At 37.4% G+C, this 25,524-nt stretch overlaps 1 protein-coding gene and 1 long non-coding RNA gene across 6 annotated transcripts in view; both read left to right on the top strand.

The window, feature by feature from the left end:
* col14a1a (collagen, type XIV, alpha 1a) overlaps positions 1-25,524 on the top strand; it is a 139,340-nt gene that overhangs the window by 90,778 nt on the left and 23,038 nt on the right. For 3 of the 5 annotated variants that reach the window (XM_079895467.1, XM_079895471.1, XM_079895468.1), the window contains 7 exons: positions 17,303-17,461; positions 18,178-18,255; positions 19,864-19,950; positions 23,276-23,329; positions 23,757-23,801; positions 23,917-24,012; positions 24,124-24,177. In XM_079895467.1, coding sequence (XP_079751593.1) covers positions 17,303-17,461; positions 18,178-18,255; positions 19,864-19,950; positions 23,276-23,329; positions 23,757-23,801; positions 23,917-24,012; positions 24,124-24,177 — 573 coding nt within the window. The remainder of the gene's footprint in view (positions 1-17,302; positions 17,462-18,177; positions 18,256-19,863; positions 19,951-23,275; positions 23,330-23,756; positions 23,802-23,916; positions 24,013-24,123; positions 24,178-25,524) is intronic. The other 2 variants (XM_079895469.1, XM_079895470.1) reach the window with 1 other exon arrangement.
* LOC307172821 lies at positions 6,722-8,250 on the top strand. The gene is made up of 3 exons (XR_013823772.1): positions 6,722-6,784; positions 7,299-7,408; positions 8,183-8,250. It is a non-coding gene; the product is annotated as an uncharacterized lncRNA (long non-coding RNA).

Genomic DNA, 25,524 nt, shown 5'->3' on the forward strand with positions numbered 1-25,524 from the left:
CATGCGACAACCAGTCAGTGTGCCAAATGACCAAATACAGCTGAATACACTCATTTCCCTTTATAAAGTTACCTAATTTTCTTTATAGTTGTGCCTTGACTGTCATAACCGAATATCGCTGATTTTTATTTTGTATATTTTAGCCGTCTGCTTTGCCTCATTCTCACCTACTTATGTACGGTTTTGGACGCAAGACAACTTTTTCTGTCATATAAAATGTAACTTTATCCGATGTACAATGAATTCGATGTACATGCTCAAACAGCTATTGGTTAATCAATGTAACAACCAATATCTGTTACCTTCAGATTTCATATCTACATTTTACATTCTATACATTTTGTTCAAAACACGGTCTGCACATTTTTTTAAGAAAAAAGAAAAAGATGTTTAAGCCATGTTTCTGAATCATCCACTAGGGATTTTCAATTATTATTTCACCCAGGGCATGCGGTACAGAGTTCTGACAGTATGAAAATGGCTTATGATAGCCCTGTCCTGTTCATTTTATGTATTCTTTCTTCACATCCGTGCTGTTGAAGAGCTCTCTATCACTCTTCCGCCCTCCAGTAGTTTTGAGAGCCTGTCTGATGTATTCCAAGACTATGTGTGTTGCTTATCTGGTTATAATTCCCTTTTCCTGCCAAGTGTGTTTTACCTTTGAATGCATGACAAGCCGTCCGCAGCCTTTGATGCAGTAGCGTGTGTTTTTATGAGCAAGTATTCTCTTGACATCACTTATGATGTGTTTGTTGGGTAATCCCTCTTGGCAGAGCTCGTCAAGATTAGGAGTCTGTGAGTAATACAGATTACTTCAGCACTGTCTCGGCTCCGGATTCCGAATGAATAAATAAATCTCGTCTCATCTAAATGCTGAGGAATAAGCAGGATTTAGAAACTTCAGAATTTCAAAGAATTTCACCTGTCGTTTTTTAGGTGAAAACGCTCGTTCAGTAGTTTTCTGAATTCAACTTTCATACTTTTTTTTTGTGCAGCTATAAATAGGACATTCTCAAATTATGACAAACATGTCTTTTGAATTTTCACTCATATAAAAGTCAAATAGTCAAGAAACTCCATATAAAAGATTATTAAAACATTAAATAAAACATAAAACATTATAACTCAGCAGTTTTTTCCCCTCTTATTTAGTTAAACTAGTTAACTATTCATTTTATAGTGTTATTTTGAAAATACAAAAACATTATAGAAAAGTACTTTCAAGTTCAAAATTTGGAAGTTTAAATGTGCATTTGATGAATTTCCCCTCTATGTTGAAGTAATTCATAGTTGTTGTGATTTTTTTAATTTTAATTTAAATGTGCCATTGCTCTTATATTGTTCAATGTTCACTTGAAAGACTCTCAGTATAAAGGATTTAATTCTGTAATTTATTTATTCATTTTTGATTAAATTATGTGTGTTTTTACTGACACTTATTAGAATTCTTTTTTTTTTTCATTTCAACACATTCTTCATTTGTGAAATAAAATAATACAATTAATAAATAAATGTCAAACTATCCTTTATAATTAGTATTAATTAAAACAAACACCCATAATCCACTTTTATTGGAGAAAAGGATTAAATTGAAAACATTAACATTTTGTAAATCAGAAAATCTATTGTTTGAGAATGACCCAAATACACAATATGAAAAATAAACAGAGTGCTTAACAGAGCTACAAACACCTATGGAATTCCAAAGCTGACATAATAATAATAAATATATACATAAATAAATATACAAAGAAATGTAAAAAACAAACAAAAAGTAATGAGTATTTATACATTTGTATTACCTAATTTATGTATAATTGTATTTTTTTCCCACATTTATTTATTAATTTATTTCTAGCTTCAGCACTGCCACTCTGAGCTCGATTGCTGATGTCTGAGGTAAAACACGCCCCTCTCATTAGCATACGGACAAATAAATGTCAAAATAAATAAATGTCAAAATAAATAAATGTAGACATATATACAGATATACATGAATAATTGTGGAAATAAATAAAAGTGGAAATAAATAAATAAATGTATAAATACATGTGGAAAAAATACAATCATACATAAATTAGGAAATAAAAGTATAAATACTCATTTATTTTTGTTTTTTACATTTCTTTGTATATTTATCTCTATTTGCATTTGAGTGAGCGTTCAGCACACACACTAAAATAATCTGCTTTATAGAGTGAGGCTACAGCATTGAGTTGGCGTGGTTTCATTTTGTAGTTGCTAATGAGATTTGTATTCAGAGCTTTGTGGCTAAAGCTTTGAGTTTATCTGGCCACAGCTGAATCTGATTTCCACAATGTAAACCCTCTTTGCATGGCAGTCGCTGTCCTCAATACTGCTGACCCCATGTAACGCACAGTTGGCTTGAGTTGTTATGATAGCTTTTAATCAAAACACCCGACTTGGAAGAGATCCTGATGATGTGAGCACAGTGTCTAGGACTCTTGTCGGGGCTCTATTAAAAACGCCCCGTTCCTCTCAACCAGCCAGAGCTCAATGGTTGTAATTTTGCAAGGTTGTGAAAGGAAGTCGTGTAGATACTGTAACACATATAAGATATTTCAGTGGCTCTTCTTATGGAAGTTATTTTGTACTATTGTCATGCTGCTTGTGTGTATTTCGAATCAAGGTGAGAACTGTGTTAGAATACATTTGGAGGAAGTGCTGAGTCTGACACAAGCAATTTTGAACCGAGTTGTTCATAAGCAGAATAGGCCATGAAGAAATATAAAGATACATGCAATGGATAATGTGTAATCATTCATATCATGTGCTTTCTTTTATCACACACTAGCTTTCTGGGTGTATCTACAGTATTGAGAGCAGAGCTATTCATTTACCTTTAATTTTTGTTTCCTTTTTTGTACATTTTTTATTTAAATGTGTCATTGGCGTTACATTGTGTGAAAGATTTTTAGTGGGGGAAAAACTATTAAAATGTATTGATTTTAGTTTATGATAAATTGTGTGAGTTTTGAGATGATATTGACACCATCTAACCCAGCCAACACGTTTATGTGGGGCCCATATGGGTTACAAATGGGCGACAGGGGTACAGAGTGGGCATGGGCTCAAAATGGGCTTCTTATCTGGGGCCCATATGGGTTACAAATGGGCTACAGGGGTACAGAGTGGACATGGGCTCAAAAGGGGCTTCTTATCTGGGGCCCATATGGGTTACAAATGGGCTACAGGGGTACAGATGGACATGGGCTCAAAAGGGGCTTCTTATCTGGGGCCCATATGGGTTACAAATGGGCTACAGGGGTACAGATGGACATGGGATCAAAAGGGGCTTCTTATCTGGGGCCCATATGGGTTACAAATGGGCTACAGGGGTACAGATGGACATGGGATCAAAAGGGGCTTCTTATCTGGGGCCAATATGGGTTACAAATGGGCTACAGGGGTACAGATGGACATGGGCTCAAAAGGGGCTTCTTATCTGGGGCCCATATGGGTTACAAATGGGCTACAGGGGTACAGATGGACATGGGATCAAAAGGGGCTTCTTATCTGGGGCCCATATGGGTTACAAATGGGCTACAGGGGTACAGATGGACATGGGATCAAAAGGGGCTTCTTATCTGGGGCCCATATGGGTTACAAATGGGCTACAGGGGTACAGATGGACATGGGATCAAAAGGGGCTTCTTATCTGGGGCCCATATGGGTTACAAATGGGCTACAGGGGTACAGATGGACATGGGATCAAAAGGGGCTTCTTATCTGGGGCCCATATGGGTTACAAATGGGCTACAGGGGTACAGATGGACATGGGCTCAAAAGGGGCTTCTTATCTGGGGCCCATATGGGTTACAAATGGGCTACAGGGGTACAGAGTGGACATGGGCTCAAAATGGGCTTCTTATCTGGGGCCCATATGGGTTACAAATGGGCTACAGGGGTACAGATGGACATGGGCTCAAAAGGGGCTTCTTATCTGGGGCCCATATGGGTTACAAATGGGCTACAGGGGTACAGATGGACATGGGATCAAAAGGGGCTTCTTATCTGGGGCCCATATGGGTTACAAATGGGCTACAGGGGTACAGATGGACATGGGATCAAAAGGGGCTTCTTATCTGGGGCCCATATGGGTTACAAATGGGCTACAGGGGTACAGATGGACATGGGCTCAAAAGGGGCTTCTTATCTGGGGCCCACTTGGGTCAACTAAGTAGGTCCAACATGGGCAAACCCAGATGGGCTCCCTATGTGAGACCTAGTCAGTTCACTAATGGGAAATGAGTAGGCTACATACCCAGCCAGCACATGACCGACCTTCAACGTTGAAATATGGTTGAAATAATGTCAGTTTGTTGTTGAAAAAGATTAACAAAAACCATTCTAAATCAACGTTGACATTTTTACAAGATCCCCAGCCAACACATGTGGGGCCCAAACGGGCTGCAAATGGGCTGATATCCGGGGCTCACCTGGGCTACCCAACTGGGAACCCAGCTAATTTTGGTTTTGTTGGCCACGGATTCACGCGCAAACATTTACATCACGTTTCCCAGCTCAACATGGATTCATCCGCAGACACCAGAGGACAATCTGGACAGAGCTTGCCCCAGCTAACACACCCATGTGGGGCCCAAACGGGCTGCAAATGGGCTGATATCCGGGGCCCACATGGGCTACCCAACTGGGAACCCAGCTAATTTTGGCCGCGGTTTCCGTGGTGGCCCCACATGTGTTAGCCCAGATGGGTTGATGATGGGCTCTTGATGGGCTCCATATCGGGCCCATGTGGGTAACCTAGGTAGCACCCATTTAGGGCCTACAGGAGTCTGCCCAGATGGGTTGATGATGGGCTCTTGATGGGCTCCATATCGGGCCCATGTGGGTAACCTAGGTAGCACCCATTTAGGGCCTACAGGAATCTGCCCACATGGGTTGATGATGGGACCCATATAGGTCTTATCTAGGGCTCTTATGGGCCACAACGGGTATATATATGGGCTACCATATTTGTCTGTTTGGGTTACCTTATTTTACAGTAAACCCCTAAATACAATCATTACATGTAATCCACTAAACTATACTAAAATGTTAAAGGTATTCAATGAACAGAAACCAGTAGTTCACTTTTAAAGTTACTTTATTAAGCAAATACAAGTATCACAAAACAAGAAAAGAAAAAAGTAAAAGATTTAAAACACTTCTAAATCAGCGTTGACATTTTTACAAGATCTGTACGTTGAAACAACATACAGCAGAAATATCTGCCTTTCAACATTATTGTGACAATTAATTAGCATTTCATAATTTTTTTGATATAACAGCTCTTCAGTATATGTTAAAATATAATTATCATTATTAACAATAATAGTTTCAAACCTTTTGCCTTATGTGATTTTGTTTGAATTTACAATTTTGTCTGCTTGCCTAACCGTTTACATTGCATTATTACATTTGTATTCATACACTGTCATGTCATTTGACTAATTAATTAAATAATAATACAGACTGCAAATAAAACTCAATACACCGCTATGTTAACTGTTATTAAACTATTGTTATTGGTTGTTTCGCCGTTTTACTTTGAGCATGATTGGTTAATCTGTCTGTCTTCCAGGAAACTGTCCAATGAGAATGTGCGCGGCTCTGCGCGGCTCAGTCACCGACCGAGAGTAACGGACGTATTTTCAAATTTAAAATAGGCGCGCACTGAGCAGCAGCTGAGCTGCTGCTTGCATTGATTAGCCTACTCGGTCAGACCTGGATTATTTTATATCTGCCTGTTGAATTCTTAAATTTTGAGCGAATTTAAGTTGATATCAATGAAGAACAAAAGCTGGAATGTGAACAGAGGAAGGGTTCGTACGTGGTCTGTAAAAATACTGGCGATATCAGGTAAGAAAACATTTTTCAGTCCTTATAGCAGTCAGTTAAATTAACGTTAACGTTTATGGACATGAGAAACGTTAACAGTCATAGGCTTAATGCAACCTTATACGTTCAATAAGTTATCTCTGTGTGTGTTTTTGTACTGCTGTAGCAATATAAGCACGTATTTCAATGTAATTTAGTACCATCTGACATTGCTGTGTTTTGTTGTTGGTAACGTTGTGTGTTTAATGTCAGCTAACCTTAGTTTAAAAACGCATGAGAGGTAAAAAAGCGTTGGAATGAGTAAAGTGATAAAACAGTCATTTATTCGTTAGAAGTATGTTTACATAACCTCTTCAAACACTGATAACAGTATTGGAAATATATTTGTTTACAATTTTTTTTTTTTTTTTTTTTTTTTTTTTGTGTGTGCTTCCCTTGCAATGATACACATTTCTGATGGGATTGCCATGCTTAAAGTTTATGTTTACATTTTTAATCATCATGTAACAACTAACAGTCTCAAAGATGACATTACTAGGGCTGGATTTATTGGATGGGATGCACGCTACAATGTTCCATTCATTCATCAACTGAAAACAGGTTGACTAATCGATTCTTGGGATTTAAGAATTGATATTGTTTCGTAAAAATGAGAATCAAATAAAATCGAGAAATCAATATTTTTTACCCAGCCCTTGACATTACTCAGTTCATGTAGTGTGAATGTTATAATGGCAAACGTTGTTTTTTTTTTTAAATTTAAGATTGTTTGAAGGAATGATATAAGAAAATACTGCTTTTTAAGGACTTTTCATTGAATAATTTCTTCTTTCCCCCTCTTCAGATTCGCCAAGGACCAGCTGATTACTGGCAATTTGGTGGAGGATTATTCTTTAGCTGCTACATTGCACTATCACTTCTGGTACAGATTCATTGGCCTTTTGTGTTATTTTTTATTTTACTTGATTTAATAAATTACTTTTAATTAGTAGCCTACAATGTATGGTTAGGATTCTGAATTAAAACAGTGTAATGTTTCTCCACAAATATTATCAGAAATATACGGAGCCCCCAGGGGTCAGGCAAATTGTTGAAACAATATAAACCTGCATTGAAAGATATAGGCCTAATTCAAAGAGCAACAGACCACAACCCTCTCAGCTCAACACCACAATTTGTTGATTTCTTCATCTGTTTTAAAGATGAAATCATGACCTTATCATTATAGTAATCGTAACTGACACATGGGAGTAATATTAATTTTTTTACAATTCCATGTTGGGGCTCTGAAGAATTGCTTGTGTGAATACATAAAATGTGTTTTAGAATGGATAGTGTTGTATACTTTGTTTTCTACCCGACTAATTGAACTGTAAAGTGAAAATCTTGTACATGACTTATTTTGTATTGAGTTTTTCTTGCTTTTATTTATACAGGATAGTACAGACAGCAGGCAAGAAGTGAAGAGGAAGTGATGGCATCAGGAGCAGCACAACCAAAAGCTTGTGACCCCATGGAAGTTGTCCGAGTGCGTGGAAGAACAAGTGTAAGTGCAGAAGCCGATCTTAGGATGTAGTGGAGGAAGTGTATATGAAGAAGATATAAAGGAGCCAACTTGTTTAGTTTTTAAAATTGAACTAAGAGCCAGTGCAAATGTTGTAAAACAGGAGAAATATGTTCTGTAACATAACATTAGAGCGAGTAGACTTTGTAAAGTTGCTACTACTTACATGTCAAGTGATAAGCAATATTTGAGTTGGATGAATGATGGGCAAATATTTGGTTTTCTAACTTGTCCTGGGAACCCTCAGTACTGCACACCCACTTCAGATCTTGCCGTTTCTATAAATGAGCTAATGTGATGAATCCGGTATATTAGATGAGGGAAACGTACAAAGTCTGCATCTGAAAACTTAGGCAGCTGACTCATTGCCTCGCTGCCCTATCAGGCAACGACTTAGCAGGCAGCGTTTACACACTAAGGTGCCTCACAAAACCGATTTAGTTTAGTTTTTATTTATTTGAGCAGTAACCATTCTGATTTCAGACAGACTTATGAGGCAGCATAACGGTTTAATGATCTTCAACACTAATTATTTTTTAGAAATTACTTCAAAGTGGTAAAAGTTGGTCAAAATGTACATTTTGTGCTTCCAATATGTGCAGTGCAGGGGGTGTTCCAGGACAGGTTTGCAAACCCCTTATCTAGATACACTTGATGTGGGGCACCAAAAGGCTAACCTGACACATCTGATTGAACTGTGAAAAGGAATTAAAAAAGTGGCATAATGGTTGACTGATTTATTTTCTCTTTTCAAAGGGCCGTTGGGAGAGCGACAACAGAGGAGTGAGAAGCTGCACGGTTATTGTTTTGTTTGTGAAATGGTTAATTTTTCAGATATGCATATATAACGTGTGCATATATATATATATATATATATATATATATATATATATATATATATATATATATATATATAATTACTTTTTTCTTTTCTTGTTTTGTGATACTTGTACTTGCTTAATAAAGTAACTTTAAAAGTGAACTACTGGTTTCTGTTCATTGAATACCTTTAACATTTTAGTATAGTTTAGTGGATTACATGTAATGATTGTATTTAGGGGTTTACTGTAAAATAAGGTAACCCAAACAGACAAATATGGTAGCCCATATATATACCCGTTGTGGCCCATAAGAGCCCTAGATAAGACCTATCTGGGTCCCATCATCAACCCATCTGGGCAGATTCCTGTAGGCCCTAAATGGGTGCTACCTAGGTTACCCATATGGGCCATATATGGAGCCCATCAAGAGCCCATCATCAACCCATCTGGGCAGACTCCTGTATGCCCTAAATGGGTGCTACCTAGGTTACCCACATGGGCCCGATATGGAGCCCATCAAGAGCCCATCATCAACCCATGTGTGCAGACTCCTGTAGGCCCTAAATGGGTGCTACCTAGGTTACCCATATGGGCCCGATATGGAGCCCATCAAGAGCCCATCATCAACCCATGTGTGCAGACTCCTGTAGGCCCTAAATGGGTGCTACCTAGGTTACCCATATGGGCCAGATATGGAGCCCATCAAGAGCCCATCATCAACCCATCTGGGCAGACTCCTGTATGCCCTAAATGGGTGCTACCTAGGTTACCCACATGGGCCCGATATGGAGCCCATCAAGAGCCCATCATCAACCCATGTGTGCAGACTCCTGTAGGCCCTAAATGGGTGCTACCTAGGTTACCCATATGGGCCCGATATGGAGCCCATCAAGAGCCCATCATCAACCCATGTGTGCAGACTCCTGTAGGCCCTAAATGGGTGCTACCTAGGTTACCCATGTGGGCCCGATATGGAGCCCATCAAGAGCCCATCATCAACCCATGTGTGCAGACTCCTGTAGGCCCTAAATGGGTGCTACCTAGGTTACCCATATGGGCCCGATATGGAGCCCATCATCAACCCATGTGTGCAGACTCCTGTAGGCCCTAAATGGGTGCTACCTAGGTTACCCATATGGGCCCGATATGGAGCCCATCAAGAGCCCATCATCAACCCATGTGTGCAGACTCCTGTAGGCCCTAAATGGGTGCTACCTAGGTTACCCATATGGGCCCGATATGGAGCCCATCAAGAGCCCATCATCAACCTATCTGGGCTAACACATGTGGGACCACCACGGAAACCGCGGCCAAAATTAGCTGGGTTCCCAGTTGGGTAGCCCAGGTGGGCCCCGGATATCAGCCCATTTGCAGCCCGTTTGGGCCCCACATGGGTGTGTTGGCTGGGAAGTGACATCATCTTTTTTATCCAATCAAAGTAAAGCCAAATTATCCTTTATGGTAAGTAATAATGTCAAGAAAACTGAACTGAATTCAAAACTTCTTGCTCAACCAGCTTTTTGCTGGGTAACAGCATGATAGTATGGAATCTGCCCTTATTAGAGTATTAAATGATATTTAATTAGAAGTTGACAATGGAAATTTTGTGGGTCTTGTCTTGTTAGATCTGAGTGTGGCATTCGACACACTGGAACATGTCCTTCTGTTAGAGCGCCTTGAGTGGTGTGTAAATGGAGTAGCCTTACGTTGGTTCCGTTCTTACCTGGAGGGTAGGACATTTGCGGTAAAGATTAGGAATCATTATTCTTCTATTGCTCCTGTAAGTTTTGGGGTACCTCAGGGCTCTATTTTAGGGCCGTTACTTTTTTTCCTTTACATGATTCCGCTGGTCTCTATATTTAATAAATATGGTATTTCATATCATAGTTATGCTGATGATACGTAGTTGTATTTTTCTTTTTAAGCAGAAAGTAATGTGGCTGAAAATTCTTTGCTGGATTGCCTTGAGGAGGTGAAATGTTGGATGAACTAACATTTTCTAATGCTAAATAACAAAAAGACCAAAATTATAATTCAACCCTTATGTTCTTATGTTAATCAATTTTATTTATTCATTGTTTGTGTATGAAATGTGTTTATTTTCTTGTACTGCAGTTTAGTATGCTTTTACAGCTTTTAAAGTGCTTTATAAATAGATGTTTGATTGATCGAACCAGCTAGACGTGCAGCTTAGATTCATTCGATTTCATAGAGTATTTTTAGAAAGAAAACATGCCTATTTTTTCTTGCACATCAAAAAAGCAAAACATGACATTATTGTCCATATTTGTGCCATGTGCCGATTGGGAGGTTTTGCTTGTTTAGTAGTTCAGAACCAGTTTAGTAGCCATGCAAAGCTGGGTACAGAATAACAGTAGTCTGGCTATAAAGGCTTATTTCCACAGACCGAACACATGCTAATAAATGGTGACACTTCACGCATTCTAAAGTGTTTGGATTTAGACAGGTGCAGAGTATTTAGAGATCTAGAACATAACAGTTGTTTTCACACTGTGCCAATCACCAACCTGGTTAATGGGCACTGATCCAACAAAACCCAGCAACCACTGTTCTTTGCCATTTGTTTGGGCAGTGTGAATTAGAAAAGAACATCAGACTGTAAATATGACATAACTGTGAATAAGCATCTTTGTTTTTGTTTTTTGTTTTTCGTGCTTCTTGGCATTGCTATCCAGTCGTACACACTTTCAAATATGCCCCTCAAAAGCTTTGGTATAATCCTTTCCTTATTTTCGTATAATGGAGGAATAGATTTCCTGACTTATTCAAAGAGCATTGACCGTTTTTTGTATAATTTGACCTTAAGCAGGGCGATTTTTAATACCATTCTTGTCAGTTTTTAATTGTTTTGATTGTGGTTGTTATGTTATTTAAACTTAATTTTGACAGAAGTTTAATATATTTAATATATATCTTTTCCCCTTCAAGCATACACAGTAGGACTGTATTTGCAGGACTTGAAATAGCTGCCCAGGGGTGTTTTGAATATGGCCATTGAGTGAACTAACTTTCCTTAAAGAGGCTTTGTCTCTAATGCTTGCCTGGGTCTGTCCCTTAGGCCATAAAAACAGAGACTCCACTGATCTGCCAATAATATAAATCTGTAAAGAAAAGAAAAGTTGAGGAAAGATAAAAAAGACCAACAAACATTGGGGGGAAAAGGTTTTCTTAAGCAGTTTTTGTCTTCTGTTGTTCAAGTTAACGCAACACAAGTTAAATGTGCATAATGTTTTATGTTAGCATAAACATAAACCTCAATTAATGCCTTTTGCTTAAAACAAGAACATAACTATTTGCCAATGTCTTAATATCTTGTCTAATTGTAATATCTTGGGTAATCTTCTCAGTAATAAAAAATCTAGAGGACTTTCGTCCTGTGGCTCTTACATCAATACTTGCTAAATGCATGGAAAGAGTAGTTAGTTATCACCTGAAACCATACATATCAGAGCAACTAGATGTACTGCAATTTGCATACAAATCGCAAAGAGGGACAGAGGATGCAACGCTCACTATGGTTGATACAATTGCTAGCCATTTACAACAAGCGAAGACTTATGTGCGTGTTCTTTTTATTGATTATACCTCTGCCTTTAATACTGTGCAGATACATTTACTCTTGGAACGTCTCCTTGTTCTAGGTGTAAATGGAGGAATAGTGCATTGGATAAAGAATTTAACAAATAGACCACGGCGAGTTTGTGTTCGGGGGTTTAAATCAGATATTATGGCCCCGTTTACACGATGGGAAAACGCAGATATTTCCCTGCATTTTGGCCTGTCATTTACACGAAAACGCCGTTTTTATTCCTGAAAACGATTATTTCTAAAAACTCCAGCCAAAGTGGAGATTTCTGAAAACGCCGGTTATGTGTTGTCGTGTCAACTGGGAGAAACGGGGTTTTAGGTTCTCAAACGTCACATTATGCGCCAGAAAATGCTTATGTCATGTGAGCGCCCTATGTTTATAGTTTGTTTGGCTACTGTTTGATCATGGATGCTGTTAAGGTGGTACTCATTTTTACTTTTGTGAAAAAAAAAAGAAAAAAAAATACTTTTGTGCAAACGCTTTTGGCCTGTTTACATTTGCAAAACACAACTGCTGAACTATATCGAGGAGCAGAGGCGAAGGAGTACACGAAAATCAGCATTTTTACAGCAGCTTTTCCTTCCAAGACGCCGGTACATTGCCTCCCAACGTCTGTTGTTTTGAAAGGAACTGGAAGTCGCTCGTGCTATTTGTTGTTGTCGATTTTGAGGATTCTGATTGGCTTGCATGGCTTTATCCTTCTCCCTGCGCTCCCTCCCTCCGCTGCCCATAGGTTATGATGGCGCTCGAAGGCGAATTTATGAGATGGTGCTCGATGCAGAGCCAAATGGGAGGAGCTAGAGCTCCAGCTCCTCCCCTCGCTGGAGCTCCAGCTCCACCTTGCTAAATTTAGTGAGCGGGGATTCGCTGCAGCGTCAAATGGGAGGAGCTAGAGCTCTAGCTCACTGTTGCTGGATCTAGTGCGAGTTCAACCGTGATGGAAGGACAAGTTTGTTTTGATGCATACATCATATTGTATTTTTCTCTAATATTTGTCGTGATTATGATTAAATATTTATCGTTTCTGTGACTAAACGCGTAAACACCTAATAAGAACATTGCTCACACTGTGTGTGTGTGTGTGTGTGTGTGTGTGTGTGTGTGTGTGTGTGTGTGTGTGTGTGTTTCTAAAAACGGTTGAAACTTTTTATCTATGTATTATTTTATCTTTATAACGGTTTCGTTGTTTTCCTCACTTTTAAAGCTGCTTTGGACAAAAGCGTCTGCTATTATTATCTAAATTACTAGACTTAAAAGGCAATGTGAAAGCTTAGATAGTGCACCCCTATTTATTTTTTGTCCACCGCATTTACGTGTGTGTTATTTGTGAATTAATCTAAATCATCTGATTTCTGTTGAGTTGTTCAGTGTTATGATACTGTACACAGCCTATTAATATATAATGAAAATGCTTTATTTTTTTTAGACACATTTATTATCATTAGCCTACTTTTGCCGGTGCTTGATGCTTGAACTGCACACAGGATTGATTAACGTGCGATATTAGTCATTGCTTAAATGAATGACTAACGTTAAAAATATTTAGTCTATCGTAGATGGCCTACATTTAATGACATAAGGCCTATTTAAGTAGCCTAGTATCCAGCTCTTTACATTAGATAGACGAGTTAGCATTTTAATAACCTAATACCAAAATAAAGTTTAAATTAAGATGCTATAACCATAGGCTATGCTATTTCTATATAGCATTAGGCCTTATTCCACAAAGGACTGTTTATAAGGTGATAATCCGTTATACATGTAGCCTAATAGGCTGAAGATTTTTGTATCTTCTGTTATAAAGACGAAGATTGACATTTCGTTAATGAAAAAATAAATAAATAAAAAATAAATAAGAACATATTGTAAAAAATGAACAACTCAGGTTATGTTCTGTTAGATGTGTTTTTTTTTAATTATATCTAGGCAATGAAGATATTAACAAATATACATTTTAATATATTATATAAAAACATTATAGGACTATATAAAATATATTTAAAAATAGGGCCTCACTGATTAATTTTGCCTGGGGTTTATTTATATGTGGAAATAAATCTGATATTGGATGTGCATTTTGGACCTGCTGTGTGCGGACAGATCGTACATTCTGGCAATGTCGTAGGCTACGTCATTAACGTGATAGGCCATTTCTTTAAGCTTTTTCCTTCTCCATATCTTCCCAAGAAACTGTGGCATATCGCTAAAATGCAAACGCATATCAAGCTGATCTTTTCTCTCTCTTTTGCTATTTATCTTGGCCTCACTGTAGAAGTAACCATGGCAACTGATAGAGTTACCACCTAAAATGGCGGCGCCTTCCCGGAATGCAACGCTGCGGGAAAAGATCGTGACGTAACTCTTTGATAGCGAGAAAGTTAACCTGCGCATGCGCGGCCCCTCCCACTAAATCCAGCGAGGGGAGGAGCTGGAGCTCCAGCGAGGGGAGGAGCTGGAGCTCTAGCTCCTCCCATTTGGCTCTGCATCGAGTACCACTTGGAATTTATGCGGGTTGATGTAAACGACAACTTTTTTGAAAACGATGTTGTGTGCACGATGTTATTTTTGAAAACGGAGGGGGGAAAATATTAGTTTCTCTAAATACCCGGCTATGTGTAAATGTGGCCAAAGTCTTTAAACACGGGGGCACCCCAAGGATGTGTCCTGTCACCTCTGTTGTTTTCTGTTTATACAAGTGGTATAAGAGTGCAGCATGAGAATTATAAATTATACAAATATGCAGATGATATGGCACTTTTATGGAAAGACTGTGTACATTTTGAGTACGAGGAGCAGGTTTTGAATCTAGAAAAATGGTGTGAAGCAAGTTCTTTATTGATAAATGTAAGTAAAACAAAAGAGTTGATTTTAAATTATTCAGAGCCTGTAACAGAAATAATGTTATGTGATCAAACAGTTGAAATTGTGAAGACTTAAGTATTTGGGAACCATGATTGACTGTAAATTGAATTTTTCTGATAATGTGAATCTTATTTGTAAGAAAGCAAATCAAAGGCTATTCTTGCTAAGGAAATTGAAAGAATTTTCTGCAAGTCAGGTTGTTCTGCAAAGAGTTTATATAAGTTTAATTGAGAGTGTTTTAGGGTATAATATAAGTGTGTTGTTTGGATGAGTTACATCTGTGAGTAAAGTAAAATTAGACAGAATTACAAGAGTAGCAGGAAAAATTATAGGATCTAAGCAAAAATCAGTCGCACAGTTATAACAAATTGCAGTTCAGAGAAAAGCTTTGACTATAGCAAGAGACACAACACACCGCTTGAATCATGTTTTGGAATTATTGGCATCACGTCATCACTACAGAACACCAAAAGCGACCAAAGCAATATATAAACAAACTTTTGTACCAAATGCAATAAGTCTTTTGAATTGTATTGTGTATTGTTAATTGTTTTGTGATTGTATGGCGAGACCAAAGACCAATTTTCAGCTAAGGCTGAACAATAAAGTACTACTAACTATATTTTTACTAGGAAATCCCAACAAAAAAAATTCCATCCATCCATCCTCGGTTTAAAAATATTATTTATAATTTTTATTAAAATAAATTATGTTTTTAAAAACATATAATAATAATTTCAAATATAAATAAAAAACTATTTGCCAGTGTTCTTAAGATCTTATGTAATTTTGCTTCTCAGGTGACAATGCTTCTATATTTTACTTGGAAAACAAGTAAATACGGAAAAATACGGATTAAGAACCAATCATTCCTTGTTTAAAAGGGGGACAGGAGCAGTTGTCTTCGATAGTCATGAAGCCTGAAATGGGCCAGTTCATCATGTTGAAAACAGAATTATCCTGAAATTGATCAGGAGGCAGATGTGACCGGGAGCGGCTGAGCTGAAAAAGGAGCGATGTGGACCTCTCATTCCCTTTTGCCACTCCTGCTTAGCAGATCATCATTACCACCGCCAGACCAGCTCAGACACTTTCATAAACGCTCATAAACACTCTCAGCACCACTCTCAGGTTAAACACATGGAGCACATGGACCCGTCCCTGTCTAAATGGCATGTCACTGCTGCAGCTGCAGAATCTAATTGGCTTTCATTGCAGAAACACCTGCCACTCAGAAAATGGAAGGTGATATTCAGTATGAAAATCCATATTTGCCAAAACACAAACAGACTCACAGACTTAACAAAATTTCATCTGTCTCAGCCTGTTTTTTTCTACCCTGATAGAGAAGTTTTATTTCTAAGTATTAAACAGCCTCCCTTCATAATGCTTTATAATTGACGTTAATGTGAGACTTCACAATAATGAGCTTGGTCTGAGTCTGCTATCAGCCCGCCTGTCTGACAGCACACTCGCATTTACAATTGCATCCAGTGAACTGGAGAAAATTGAGTTTTAGACCCCAAATCCATTAACAGGTGGTGTGTGCTGTCTCATGCTGAAATCTACTCTGACATACAAATATGAACTTTTGCTAACTCTATTTTAACTTGTTCTGTTTTAGTTTTTGTGGTCGTTTTGGACACAAATACAGTTCTCTACAGATATCTAACTGCAGTGTAGTATGAATTAACAATTGCACACATTGTAAAACAGGAGAGATGGCAAGGTTAGTTTGATTTCCATTGTGCGCATTAGTAAACTTAAATGTTTCTGTAAGATTTACTAGAAAGTCTCAGAGTGAAATTGGAATAGCTTTAACCCTGTCAAGCCTGAAATATGAAATAATGGTTAGAAAAATCCTTGAAATTGAACTAATTTACTATCGTCTACATAGCAGGTGATTTAAAAAATAATAATTATTGCTTGTTTTTATGTGTCACATCAGGGTTTTATAGTTATTTATTGATCACCACTTCTTTTTGTATTTTGCATTGCATTTCTAATTTTTTAATAATTTCTGTTAATTCAAAAAAATAAAATCATAAATGAACCTTTTAATTTAGCTTTGTGATAGTAAAAATATGTGGTAAAATATATTAAAATGTTAATCGAACTCAATATACCTCAAATAAATATCAAAATAAATGCCTCAAATGTGTGAAATATTAAATAGTCATTGCTAATTAATTACCTAAATAATTCTTTTTAAATATCATTAATAATATTAAAGTTATTCTTGCTTTACTTTATCAAAATCAGCAAAGATTTCCCAGCAAAAAGACATGCATCGTGAAAAGAAGGAAGACATTTTGGAAATATTATTAAAAGTCCCTCTTCTTCCTGAAGAGCATTGCTAATGATCAGCTTTTTGATGTTAACATGGTGTTTCAAGATAAATGATAAATAGTGATTAGCAATGTACAATGTATGTCACTGTAATGTTACAAGCCAAAATAAACCCTCTTTAATCATCAACATCAATGCCTTATGCTGTTACTATATTCACCATTTTGCTTAAATAATTATAGTCTTATCAGTTTCAGCTAAACGTTCTGTATATCTCCTTTTTATCTCGCCTAGCTTCATGTGGCCATCAGCAAAACCGCCGCTAAAGTGGTGATCGACTGCAAAACGGTTGGAGAGAAATCCATCAATGCCGCAGGTAACATCACCATTGATGGAGTGGAGGTTCTGGGACGCATGGTCCGCTCACGTGGAAGGAGAGAGAACTCTGCGCCGGTAAGAGCAAACACATTCATCCTCAATCCTAAAGGACAAGTCTTTCCCAAGCCTAAAATAATCACCCATTTACGCCCATAACAGGACAAGCTTTTGTCTCATACAGACACAAAGACCTTTGTATACAAGTGAGGGAACGTTTCTGAGGAATCTTTGTTTGGGGTCTAATAATTATTAGAGATGGTTGAAACTTTGAGGCTGTAAGGCTCAAACGTCCTCTCAGATTCACCCGTATAATTATTAGGATGTGGAATTCAAAGCAGGGGCACTCAGTTCAAGATAGTAAATACAGACTTTATGCCTTTTGGTTTTTCCATAAGAATGTGTGGATCATTATGTGTAATTGTGTAGGAGTGCGTCTGATTTTATTCTCCTCCGAGGGTGCCAGCACAACTGATGAGACTAATTGTCTTTGTAATTATGCTGGTGGGGGTTGTAATGTGAGTTTGTGTGGAGTAAAAGTTTAAAAACTATTAGAATCAGTCATTCAGCCCAAACAAATAACCAGACACATCTCAAGCACGGCTGTAAGTAAACGGATGAAGTTTCTGCTTATTTAGATTGCATTCATTTGCAACAGTGAGCCCCATAATTTGTTTAGACTTCATACAATGGTTGTGTTGATAAGATTTATATTGCATTCATTGCTAAGTAAGAGATTACAGATCAATAACTGTATGCTCTGTTTGTGTGTGTTTGTATGATCTTGTCCACAGTTTCAGCTCCAGATGTTTGACATAGTCTGCAGTACATCATGGGCCAGTCGGGATAAGTGCTGTGAGCTCCCAGGCTTGGTAAGTGCGAACAAATGGTATATTAATCAATATATCCGTTTTATATGATCAGCAAACTGTACAAGCCACATTCTAATTAGCTTACATTAATACTGCAGTTCTGTCAGCGGTGAAGCCCAAGGAATATCAGATATTTAACCGGAAACATCTGGAGGATGTGAAATTTTAAATATACAGAAGTACATAAAACCAGCATCCCCATCGCTGAGGTTCACTTAGAATTGATTATTAATGCATTAATTAGTGTTACTGCTGTTGATAAACATGCTCTGACACTACAATTTTGGCTTATTTAAATGAAGACTTAAATAAGCGTGGATTAGAACCGCTAGGCCAACTATAGATTCAGGAATTTATCCTCTTTGCCTCAATATCTTGAGGCACTGTTAAAAAATAATCTGTTAAATTACATTAAAAAAGTTGTGGTTGCCAGAAATTCACTGTAAAAAATACGGTGACAATGTTTTCAGAATGACGGGATTACTGTAAATTTTACAGTTTAACCATTATTTTATTAAAGGGATAGTTCACCCAAAAATGACATAATTTACTCACCCTCATGATTTTTACTTTTGAACACATGAGAAGATATTTTAAAGAATTTTTGTAAACTGACAGTTGACGGGACACCATAGTATTTTTTTTTTTTCCTACTATGGAAGTCAATGACTATCTGTCAACTGTCTGGTTACCAAAATTCTTTAAAATATCTTCTCATGTGTTTAACAGAAGAAAGAAACTGGTACAGGTTTGGAACAACATGAGGGTGAGTAAATGATGACTGAACAGAATTTTTATTTTTCGGTGAACTATCATTTTAAGTGAAAATCACCTGCTTCAACTTCCAAAATCTGCAACAAAAAGTTTATATATATATATGGTATATATATATATATATATATTATTGGAGATGTAAAGATACATTTACAAAAATTTATTAATTTTAATTTAAAAAAAGATATATTTATCAAATTGAATTGCCACAAATTCTGACTGATCTTAAGTTCCGACTATGTTGTTGATTATTTCAGTTTTGACTTGGAAATGAGTAAAGACTCATTATGTTACTTAAATAACATTGAAGATCAAATCTTTAAAGTAAATCTTTTAATAATCAAATTAGTCTTCAAATGACTAAGCTAATTATTTATTTTTTATAAGAATACAATTACCATTATTAATGGTTTTATGTATGCCAGTATTAAAGACATCAGTATCGTCATAAATTTGATACCTCAGTGATATCACTTTTTTGTTCTTTTCCTGTCTCTTTTTGTCTCCCTCTATAATTCTGACAGAATGTTCTCTAAGTAATCTCAAATCAGCCATTCTGGCAATCGTCCCTAACTTTAAAGATCCATGACCACTCTACAAATAATTCAATTATGTAATCTTGTAGCAGACGAATAAACTTGGTCCTTCTTCGATAGGAAGAACAATATCTTTAGATCACTTGCTGTGTTTGTGCGTTTGCGAATTAATGACTTGTGGGAATTGCACAGACACCCATGGTTGACTTGGATAAATAAAGTTCTGTTGGATTCCTAGAGAGAAAATAAGCTGGTGTTTGAAATGTTGTACGACATGTTTTGTTTGTGCTTCCCTCAGAGAGTAGAAGAGGACTGTCCTGCCATGCCCCATGCCTGCACCTGTGCTCAGGACAGCAAAGGACCACCTGGACCCTCTGGACCACCGGTAAAACCATTACACCCAACCTTAGAACAGTGGTACTAAACTAGATCACTGAGTGGGTACTGGGTAGAGTTGTAACATAATCAGTTTAACCAATTAGACATGAGGTACAGGGGTGCCAGGGCCCCTGAGGTGACAGTTTTTTTGTTAGTTTTTTGTCCAAAAAGACAAAAAAGAAACATTTCTTTGTCTGGTTTAAAAAAAATGATGATTTGTTAATGACATGACATGTTAATGAATGTTATACGTGACCCTGGACCACAAAACCAGTCACATGGGTCAATTTTTTTTAAATTGAGATTTATACATCACCTGAAAGCTGAATAAATAAGTTTTCCATTGATGTATGGTTTGTTAGGACAATATTTGGCCGAGATACAACTATTTTAACATCTGGAATCTGAGGGTGCAGAAAAATCGAAACATTGAGAAAATCGCCTTTAAATTGGTAAATTTATGTTCGTGATTGTGCTGCATTCACTCACAAAAATAAATGTTTTATACAGTATTTACGGTAGGAAATTTACAAAATATCTTCATGGAACATGATGTTTACTTAATATCCTAATGATTTTTGGCATAAAAGAAAAATCGATAATTTTGACCCATACAATGTATTGTTGGCTATTGCCACAAATATACCCGTGTGACATGTGACTGCTTTTGTGATCCAGGGTTACATATTATAGAACTAGAATCAATACATTTATGAATATAAATTGTAAGTGATTGACACAATCTATTTTCTATTAGTGTTACATGTGAAAATATATCAAAATCTGAGATAGTTGTGCAAAAAACGACTTACAAATGTCTATCCCAAAATTTCTCTAAAATCTAGCTCTTCTTTTTTAGCATAAAAGCTAGCTGACAGGGCTACTCTAGTTGACAAACTTGCTCTCACACTCCAACATGAAAGCTAGCTGACATACTTTACCTGACAAACTCACTCTACTACTCTAGCATAAAAGCTAGCTGACAAACTTGCTACACTTTAGCATAAAAGCTAGCTGACCTATTTTAGCTCACAAACTTGCTATAGCTTTTGTTTTATGTAACGGCTTTTACATGACAGTGATCAGTCTCCAGAAACATTTCAGTGTTTAGTGTCTTCCCACAACGGTAATGGTTCATGGCTTGTTCCTTGTGGGGATCGAACCAGAAACTTTTACGCTTTTAGCCTTAAGCCTTAAGCACACCACACCTCTTTAAGGAAAAACACAGAACATGTTAAGATGGCGCATAGAGCGATTAGAGATTTAAAATGAAATGGAAAGACTATGTAAGATATTGAGAAAAAGACCCAGCATTAGATTGCTCAATTCAACCCGTGCTTCAGGTAGAACTCAATATGGCGGGAACAAATAAATGAGCTCATTTGGAAGGCAGCATCGTATGCACCCTGAGGGAAAATGTATTTCTGAGACCTCGAAAAGGCCATGGTTTATAAACAGCAGCTCTTTTGAGAAAGTCATTACAAAGAGATCGATTTATCAAAACCGATTAGTCCACTGCTGTCCTGTCTGCGTTTATAGATTCCTTCAACCATACAAGCCCATTTCCATGACCAAGAGGTGGTTGCAATGAAAACGATTGCATTTTAGTTTTGTATATATTATTGCTGCATCTTGATATTAATATTAATGTCATGTGTTCTGAAGCCTTTCCTATGATTACATGTCCTGTTAAATCACATGTATCTCTCAAATTAATATTGATGCTGTATTCTCGGCTTACATCGTCACCAGCAGGTTTTGTTAAGTGTGTTTTGAGCAAGCTCATGAATCAAATCCGTGATAAGAACTACCTTATTGCAGCCGTTGCCATTGGGGATGCAATTAAAGTAAACACAGGAAAAGGAAGACGTGCAAACAGGGTTAAATTACTCGTGGTTGCCTGCAGCAGTGAGGGCAAGAGTTTATGAGGGTCATAAGCAGGTGGAATATTGTTTGAACCAGGTCAAGGATACTGAACTACTGAACTACAGGCAGATTCCATTTCACTGATATTTTGAACTATTCAATTTTTAAAACATTTAGTTTAAAACATTTTGATGAAGCAATTTGTTTGATTTAATAAATAGACAGTAGCTGTGGACCAAAACCTTATCCCAGCAAGCAAGTTTGCGTTTAAAAGACGTATAATAGCCATCCAAACACAGCCCATATGTCTAGGGTAAAACAATGCAAAATTTTGGGCTGTTAGTGAAAATTTTATAGACGTCTAAACCATAGCCCAAGAATAGACTAGTCATCAATTAGATAACAAAGAAATGAAATGAGGGAATAAATGAAATCAAACACCTTGTAATCACTGTTTACTTTGCTTACGTAATGGAATATTATACACCTCGCAAGTTATTTTGGCAAAAACGACATGTAACCAAATTCAAGGTTATTTTGGTTAGAAGTGGGTTACTCATCATAGTTGGACTATTATCGGGTTTATAGTTAACCTAGACGGTGAAATGGCGGCTATTGCTTGCTGGGAACTGCCTACTGTAACATAGTCCACTGAAGGCGAGTTGAACTGAACCCATGTGCAGTTTGTTGAAAATGTGAACAGATACAAAATAAACAAAAGACTTGACAAAGCTTGAATTGGCTTGACTTGACTTGACTTGAAAAAGCATGAACATAAACCTGGACTTGACTTAACACACTCACCAAACAGCGGATTACATGAACAATATGAGACGAGAACAATGAGAACATGAGGGCTATGTGCACATGAACTAATCACTAAACAAGAAACACCTGAACACCAAATGTGACACCAACATAGGGGACATTTTAAAAAATCATAGGCGTGAAGGCAGTTCCAAAAGATAGGCATCTTAATCAGGTAGTTCACCCATAAATTGCAATTATGTTGTCATTTACTCACCCTCATGTCATCTAAAACTTGTAATATACTGTACTTTCCCTTTTTCCTTTTTCCCCTCCATACAATGAAAGTCAATGGGGTCCAATGCTGTTTTAGCCACATCTGACTTTCATTGTATAAAACATTTGAAAATAAATTGAAAGTTTGCTGAGCCCCCCTATTGGAGCCCGGTCCCTTGGTTGAGAACCACTGTATTAGAGTATTGTGCTGTTACCATAGCAACATGCTAACATCAAACTCTGTTGAAATCAATTGCTAGTTGAGTCTCATTTGTGGTGATGTAGCGTTCCAAATCAGTCCCATATGAGGATCCATAATAGTTAGCACACTGCCTATGTAGGCATCAAGGCAGCTCACTATGCTTTGAAGCAAAGCTAGAAAAATGTGTTTATTCAGATTCTTTCAATTTGTGTTTATCTAATTGTGTGTGTCTCACTCCCAGGGCGGTCCTGGTATCAGAGGTTCAAGAGGAGATCGGGGGGAGCCAGGCTTGACGGTAAAGTACACATACAGTATGCTTCCACAGTATCCCATATGCAGGGCCACCCAGAGCTGTCATGATTTGCCAAATAGACAACATCTCAAAATGTGGAAATACACACAATGCATGTGCCTCCATGTTGTTTTTGGATGGTGCAAGTGAGTAAATCTCACTTGATCAGATTTTTCTAAGAGCTTGCTTTGTTTATTTGTATCTCTTCGTCCAGCTGTAGTTTCCTTTACAGTAATGCCCCTCCAGATGTGTGTGTCCGTGCACAGAATGCTTTATGCTCTAGTCCATGCTGGGGCAGGCATCATTATATTTCACGCTCCAAAGTTTTATGTAAACTTGGTCTAAATGGCCATCGATAAGAAGTTTGTCACAAGCTAGACTGTGACAAGTGTCTTTTGCTTCCTTGATTATTGCATTCCTGATGGAGAAGAAGACTGCAGGGCATTCACACTTTGTTTCAGCAGCCCGGCTGGTGGTAGGCCTGAAACATTACGTAATTATATTGAGGAAAATAAACCCGGCAATGAAACCATGATGATTATATAATGAAGTTATGTTTTTTAAGATAACGTCCAAACTTTATGTTCAAGGGGCCTCAAGGGCCACCTGGTGAGATCGGACCTTCAGGACCGCAGGGGCCACCGGGTCCTCAGGGGCCAAATGGACTATCCATTCAGGGGGCACCGGTAAGTTTCCATGGTCCTTCTTTTCTTCTGACTTCTTGGATTGTTACACAGAGTTTGTTTCATCTTTATTTTAATTTTGCCTTTTTTCTTTTTCAATTCCTTTCTCTTCAGGGGGCTCCAGGAGAGAAAGGAGAAAAGGGTGAAATAGGTCTGCCAGGTCCTCAGGTACGGAAAAAATATATCGCCCGGATGTCTCATCACCACTCACGACAGCTTTATAACACCCACACAGTCTCTCGTTAGCTAACCCCATCCCCTCTGTTAGAGAGTTATAATTATCACTATGCCATGAGTGTCTGCTTATGTGTAGCTCATGACTGATAAGTCGTGCATGTGTGTGTCTGTATGTGCAGCTTATCTTGAATTTAAGAAAATTGGCTCACAGAAAAGAGAACATACAAATATAGATAATGTCCTTCAGTTGGCCGCCTAATAGAATCAGCTAGTGTCTTTATGAATTACTCAGCTCTCCTGAACTCAGCATGGAAACTTGCTTGTTAGTGCAGGAAGTCTGCTAGGAAGAAGTGTTGGAACTGAGATACGCTTCTGTGAAATAATTACAAACATTTGAAGCCGGCAGGAGGAAATATATGATTTATTAGAAATGACTTTGGGAATTTCTCATCTTCAGAATATAAAACAAATATTATTTGATCAGTTTTCAACTGACAATTTGGCTGTAACTGTGTAGCGGATTGTGTAGCACTAACCAAGTTTTAACTCGTTACTGTTTTTAATAGCAAGAATTTAATTTAAAAAGCAACATTTTGAGCAAAAAGCTTTTTTTTTTTTTTAAGGCTACATCCAGATCAGATTCAGAAAAATTATCAAAACAGATGAAGTAGATCAAGTCCATCAAAAGATTGCACAGTCCTATACTATTTCCTGGTCGACATTTCATTCGATAACGCTGTTTAATGTTGATGATCGCATTATTTTTCATCTGCATCTGCTAACATGTTTTCGATCGTTTCTGCTTCTTCTTTACATGTCTTCAGTACTCTTTTAGAAGATGTGTCATAGTGCCACCTACTGTATAACAGTGAAAACACGGAAAGCCGTAAATTTCCGTCAATAGCAGGGAAGGGTTGTCTCATAAATTACGTCAATTTCCGTCAATGGCGGGGAAAGAGTTAATCAACAATTCAGCTGGGTTAATTTTAAAGGTGTATCCCCAGATTCCCTGCAACTTCATGAATTTTGTTTGTTTTTCAATATTATTATTATTATAGTATTGGTTTCTTGTTGATTGTCCCAAAATGTAAAGCTGTTCCCTGTGGCTTTAACTGGGAAACATTTGTGCAAACATCAAATGGGACTTGAAGAGGTTTCATTTATAATTTACACTACTGTTCAAAAGTTTGGCATGCATGAATTTTATCAAATGTGACAGTAAAGACATTTTTAATGTTACAACAGATTTCTGTTTCAAACAATTGGTTCTTTTGGAGCTATTTATCAAAGAATCCTGAATTTTTTTTTTTTTTTTTTTTTTTTCGGTTTCCACAAAAA

Source organism: Squalius cephalus, assembly GCF_949319135.1.
Source record: "Squalius cephalus genome assembly, chromosome: 15".
Lineage (NCBI taxonomy): Eukaryota > Metazoa > Chordata > Actinopteri > Cypriniformes > Leuciscidae > Squalius > Squalius cephalus.